The 6,146-nt window shown below is 40.6% G+C and overlaps 1 protein-coding gene across 1 annotated transcript; it reads left to right on the forward strand.

The window, feature by feature from the left end:
* Nucleotides 1-1,160: 1,160 nt before the first annotated feature.
* LOC101175398 (transmembrane emp24 domain-containing protein 4) lies at nucleotides 1,161-4,576 on the forward strand. Its single transcript, XM_004070303.4, has 5 exons — nucleotides 1,161-1,356; nucleotides 1,923-2,023; nucleotides 2,097-2,222; nucleotides 3,575-3,721; nucleotides 3,803-4,576. Exons 1-5 carry the CDS (start codon nucleotides 1,221-1,223, stop codon nucleotides 3,950-3,952), a joined length of 660 nt encoding a protein of 219 aa, XP_004070351.1. The 5' UTR covers nucleotides 1,161-1,220; the 3' UTR covers nucleotides 3,953-4,576.
* Nucleotides 4,577-6,146: the final 1,570 nt, after the last annotated feature.

Below are 6,146 nucleotides of genomic sequence, written 5' to 3' on the forward strand. Positions count from 1 at the left end.
TTTCAGGTGTCGGTTCTCCGGTTTGTAGATCTGAAAGGGGAACGGTTTGAGTATCTTATTTTAAGCACGAACAAGTGTGTAAAGTTTTCCTGCTGAATTAGGTTTTATAAATATAAGATTTTCTACTTTATTTTAATTGATAAAGCTTGCAAATATATTACAGTGAAATATAAAAAAATAATAAAACAGTGAAAGTTGAGTGGGATCACAAAACATTGCAAACTCAGCAAAGTCAAAGTCAGGTTTAGGGGGGGGGGGTGATGATACCAAAAAAAAAGAAAAAGCAGAAAAATCAAAGAAGAAGCAAATTGCAGAAACTGCAACACTTGTTCAAGTATCAGGGATGACTGGTTGACACACACAAAGAAACAGACACTTGATGAAAGAAACTGCTTGAATAAATCAATGCAATAAACATCCTAAAACTTCAATAATGAAGGGAACCAGACAACAGAACAGATAAAATGAAGAGGGTCTGCCACGAATCGACAACGGGATTAAAAACTTGAACCTGGAGCGCTTTGGACCCATGACTGAGACAATAATTTGATAGTATGCACTTTGAAAAAGCCCCAATTAGTAAAAATAGCCAATTTTTAAAATCAATACTAATGTTTTTCTGTTCTCACATGAGCTGCCGCCTCTGACCTGCACCAAAAGCCAGCCGTGTGCTAATGACACATGGGGAGTAACACAAACACAACAATGTGGGGATCCAGCTCATGTTCCCACAGGATTCAGTTCTTTAGGAAAACTGGATTTAAATGGATTCATCTAGATAGGGAGTGGGCAGTCGGGAGGGTTGAGGGCACTCTATGTTTTATAATTTCAGTTTTAATTGTTTGAAGTCAGAAAAGCACTTTGTGTTACTCTAGTAGGAAAAGTGCTGTATACAGAATGTTAAATTTGATGTTGAAAACAAAATAATCAGAATTTGCATCTGTTTATACAATATTGTATTATTTAACATGTTAGCTTGCAGCAGCACACCGTACATTAGCAGTTTGAACTGAAGAGACAGCCATAAAGAAGTGTTTACATCTTGGAGGAATTTTAAAAAAAAATTGGGCACCAAAATTAGGCCGCGTCAAAAGTTGCCTGTCAGGTAAAGCGCAGGGAATCTAAATTCCGGAAGATCCCCTTTCCTTCTTCCGCAGACGCTCGTGACGTCAGCAGGCCGCAGCTTCCTGTAAGCGGCTAAAGTGAGGGAGGTGACAAAAATGCTCTCCGCTCCCGCAGCCCGAGCTTTTCTCCTTCTGTCTTGGATTTCTTCGATTTCTGCGCTTTATTTTCACATAGGAGAGACGGAGAAGAAATGTTTCATAGAAGAAATCCCAGACGAGACGATGGTCATCGGTGAGTTGTAGTTACCTAGTTAGCCTCGCGCGTCTAGCTAGCAGCTGTGAGCAGCCAACTGCAATGACAGAAAACAGGTCAGACAATGGAAATGTGGGGGGGAAAAAGGTCTGCAGAATTTCACTAACACATTTGTCTGCACATTAATATAAATATATGAAGTTCGACAACATATTACACACTTTCAATGTAAATCAATTTATTCTGGCATATTAAAAATGTATATTTCTTAATTTTTTTCTCTCAGATACATTGGTTTAGTTTTATCCAAACATGTCAATTTAATTTATTAAAGTTAAAACAGTCAAGCATTAAATTATTTCGCTTTTTCTATGCAAATGAACTTTCTTAGGAGCGTTTGAGTTCATCTTAAACCTTTAATCTTCCTATAATGTTTACTTTAAGTGTCTTAAGAAACAGCTGTCCATGTTTGTCTTTTCAATTTTCTTTGTTTACCTGCTGAAAAAGTAGCTGCAGAGGTGAAATTAAAAATGAATGTAAGCGGTTGGTTCACCGTTGAGCGGTGTAAACTAGAGGGCCTGATGCCACGTGTTTCTGCCTGACAGGTAAATACCGCACCCAGCTGTGGGACAAACAAAGCGGCTCCTTCCTGCCGGCCACCCCTGGCCTCGGGATGCACGTAGAGATCAAGGATCCCGACACCAAGGTGAGCTTGGAAGCTCACGGAGCACGTCTAGGGCTTGAGCGGTGGATTCAAAGATCTGACCCCCTCTTTCTAGATCATCCTGTCACGGCAGTACGGCTCGGACGGACGGTTCACGTTCACCTCGCATACTCCGGGAGAGCACCAGATCTGCCTGCACTCCAACTCCACAAAGATGGCTCTGTTTGCAGGAGGAAAGCTGGTATGACCACGGGGATCTGACATGCTTTAGTGTGCAGATACACGCCGTCATATAATATCCACTGGTAGTACCAGCATATAAGTTATGAGTGTCATGAGAGCTTAATTGTACTCGGAGAGGACAAAAAATTCAAGTCAAGATTGAAAAGATAAAAACTACATTAAAACACCGAAATTTCTATTACGGCACAAACAAAAACTTCTGTGGAAATTTGGGATTAAAGCTGAGTTATGTGTTCTCTTTAGTGGCTGTTTTCTGTGTTATCTCCCAGACTGAGAAACGAGTCAGTTTGACATGAGATAAATGTGAAGTCATAACATCGCGTTCTGACCATATTTCCAGGACTCTTCATCAGTGAGTCTTCCTGACATAACCTTGAGTTCCCCACCACATTCTGACCATTTAAGGATAAAAGCTCTTTTAACAGGAAGTCAGTAGTAAAAGGCACATTTATTACATTTATGCGGAACATCATTCTTAGATAATAGTATTTATCTCTATAATATAATAAAAGAACTTCACCTAATATTTGCATTCAGCTAGTATTAATTTGCAGCTGCTTTGTTTTTGTTTTATCTTTTTTTTTTTTTTTTAATTTTCCTTGCAGTGAAATGATCTTTGTGTTCCATGAAAACAAGACGTCACTGTGAGATTAAACTTTTCTTAATCTATGAAGTAGATTGGCTTTTTTTAATTTAATGTACTTTTCAAATAAACTTTGTAAAACATAGAAACAGTAATTAAAATTTTTGTGAAGAGTTTGTTTTTACCCCTAGTTAGATTCTTTCACACTTTAATTTTTCTGCTTTTGTCCTGAAAATAAAACTTTTCTGTAAACACATTTGAAAAAAGAAAAAGAAAAATCATTCAAAAGCATTTTCATCTCTACTTTTAAATCTAAGGCAACTCCTTTTGCGTTTTTTCTTTGCGACACAAAAGCACCAGAATAAGTTTTATATTTTCTTCTTACGATGCAAAAAAATAAAAATACTGATTAGAAGGGATCCCAGGATTGACCCTTGTGGTTCTCCATAGTCAATGAAAGCATATCTACGGTGGAAACCAGGAAGGGAGTATAGATGCAATCTCAGGATAGATGTTTCATCTTCATGATCTTTTTCTTTCGTCCAACCAGAACATTGTGTTTGTTTCTAAAGGTTTTCTCTCATGGGTTCGGACTCTAAATAAAAAAAGTTCATCAGAAGTTCTTGATATGCGTTTTATGTCAATAAAAAATACTTTTCTTTTTTTTAGGGTTTCATGTCTTTTTTCATGGAAGTAATGCATTGATAAACGAGTTTAGGTTCTTCACGGTGCTGTGATCTGACAGAACCCGTTTCCTGACTTTGCAGAGAGTTCATCTGGACATTCAGGTTGGAGAACATACCAACAACTATCCGGAGATTGCAGCCAAGGACAAACTCACCGAGCTTCAGCTCCGAGTGCGACAGCTTCTGGACCAGGTGGAGCAGATCCAGAAGGAGCAGAACTACCAGAGGGTCAGTATGTTCTGGAGAACCGTCTCTTGCGGTCGCCGTGGCGTCGGCTGACTCACATGCTTTCCCTCGTGTCTCTGACAGTATCGGGAGGAGCGCTTCCGCATGACCAGTGAGAGCACCAACCAGCGCGTTCTCTGGTGGTCCATCACTCAGACGCTCATTCTCATCATCACCGGCATTTGGCAGATGAAGCACCTGAAAAGCTTCTTCGAAGCCAAGAAACTCGTGTGATCTTTTTGTTTTTCTTCCTTTGAGATTTTCCGAAGAATACGGCCGGTTCAGACGAGACAAACTTGTCTCAGCAAACTTGGACCTCAGCGATGAAACTTCCAGGACACGTGTGGTCTTCAAGTGAGCATCACTGACCCAGACTGATCCAAATGCATCCGTTTCCCCTGAAGTTATTTTAGGTTTTTGACATTCCAGCCACCGCTCTTCTCGTTGTTCTGTCCCACCAGAATTTCAGACCTTCAGATTGTCTTCAGCTGTTTCTGACTGCAGACATTTCCAACTCGATCTGCCTCCTGAATATTTCTGTCAGACCAACGGAACAACCTCTTCCATCTGGTTTATTTGCGCATCCCTATGCTATGGGGTCCCTCTTTGCACAGGGTGCACCACCTGGGCGTGGCCTAATCACACCACTCGGAGCACGCCATTGCTTGTGTTGTAAAAACTGACGGCTTAAAAATAACAACTGTATTGTCAGTATTCCTAGATTCCATTCAAATCTTTTTTTTTTCTGTGACTTTATTTATTATGTTTTGTGTATAAATTTAATGTAAATTGAAGAAAAAAAATGTTGGAGGTTCTTTACTGAGTGACTTGTACTTTAATAAACCTTTCAAATATCCATGAAACCTCCGATGAGGTTTCCTGTTTGTTTACTTCCCCTGGTTTGAATTTTCATGAAGTTCTCTGGAAGGTCGGTTCTGGTGAGTGGAGCAGAAATTCTTTGGTTTCGTGAATCACAGAGAAACAGGAAGTCTGGCCTCCATGACCAGGTGACACGTGAGTCAATGTTGATAATTCTGGAAAAAATTTCCCCCAAACTTTCACGTTTTCAGTTTCTGCTCAATCATTTGCTGCCAGGATTGGTCAGCATTCATCATTGACTTCTGGATTAACCAAATCCAGAACGCTTTCACATGTTCAGATCGGTGTCACCTTTGCAGCAACACAAAAGTGAAAAAAGGATATATAACTGCAAAGGTTTTAAGATTATTCTGGAGGAAATGTTCCCTCATGATGAATGAAGGTGAGACTAGACTTGAACCTCCTCTGTGAAAAAGCTTCTGATGGAGCAGAGATGGAAGATTTAATCTAATCCCTGTGATTTATTCTGTCCAGAACTGCTGCAATACTTCCACATGTCCTGGAATTCAAGTTTTGCCTTAAACTTTCCTGGGGTTTTTCACTTTCTCATTGATTTTCAGCACAAAAACAAGTTTGAGGCTCCTGTGAGGAAGCAAGGAATCCTGCAAACACGTCAAGAAGTGATGGCAACTCTTTTGCAGCCGTTTATCACCAGTAGAGACAGAACCTGCATCCATGGTTACTTCTTTTTGTTTTGTCACCGGTGATGTGGCACACTCTTGCATCACAGCAAGAAGGTCCTGGTTTGAATCCCAACTAGGTTCTCTCTGTGTGGAGTTTGCAAATTGTCCTGCGTGGGTTTTCTCCCACAAACCTTCTTTTAAAGGTGATGGCTTACTCTAAATTGTCCCTTATGTGTGCATCTGATTGTGTGGCCCTGCAACAAACCTGTTCAGGGTAAACCCTGCCTTTTCCCTGCTGGGATAGGCTCCAGCAACCCAGTGACCCCGCAGGGATTCAGGAAATGGATGGTAATGTGGCTGCACTCTCACCTCACAGCATGAAGGCTCTGGTTCCGTTCCCGGCTGGGTCTTTTCAGTGTGCATGCATGGGTTTAGTACAGCCTCTTCCCACAGTCCAAAGACAAACAATTCTTCTTCTGGTCCCTTTAAATGACCCCTCAGATGTGAATGTGAGCGGTTCTTGTTTGCACCCCCCCTTCACCCAAATGGATCGGACTCCAACCAGGAAGAAACTGCTTTTGAAGGGGGATGGACGTCACTGATACTGTGCACAAATCAACCCGTAAACACCTCATTTATTTCAAATTATATGCAAGATGATGCTAAATTAAGTGGAGTCCTGGATTGAACGGGATAGATTAGGAGCGTACAGCATTAAGGGGCCTAGAACGGTCAACATGAACCTCATGAATGTATTTGGATTGTTGGTTTGTGTCATATTTTTCAGCTTGATGTTAAGGTTTGTTTCTGTGTGGACTGCATCCTTATATTTTTGGATGGGCTTCATTAAGCATGATGCTTCAGCCCGGGCCTTTTGGGTTAATGTTAATTATTGCTTATAAATGTTAAGGTTTTTAAAACCAAAT

This window comes from Oryzias latipes, chromosome 7 (assembly GCF_002234675.1).
Source record: "Oryzias latipes chromosome 7, ASM223467v1".
Classification (NCBI taxonomy): Eukaryota; Metazoa; Chordata; class Actinopteri; order Beloniformes; family Adrianichthyidae; genus Oryzias; species Oryzias latipes.

Bases quoted from the DNA above. Each gene is read 5' to 3' on its own strand.
- LOC101175398 (XM_004070303.4), top strand. From the start codon at position 1,221: ATGCTCTCCGCTCCCGCAGCCCGAGCTTTTCTCCTTCTGTCTTGGATT. The intron at 2,223-3,574 runs GTATGACCACGG...CTGACTTTGCAG, and splicing joins TGTTTGCAGGAGGAAAGCTG to AGAGTTCATCTGGACATTCA. The intron at 3,722-3,802 runs GTCAGTATGTTC...TGTCTCTGACAG, and splicing joins AGGAGCAGAACTACCAGAGG to TATCGGGAGGAGCGCTTCCG.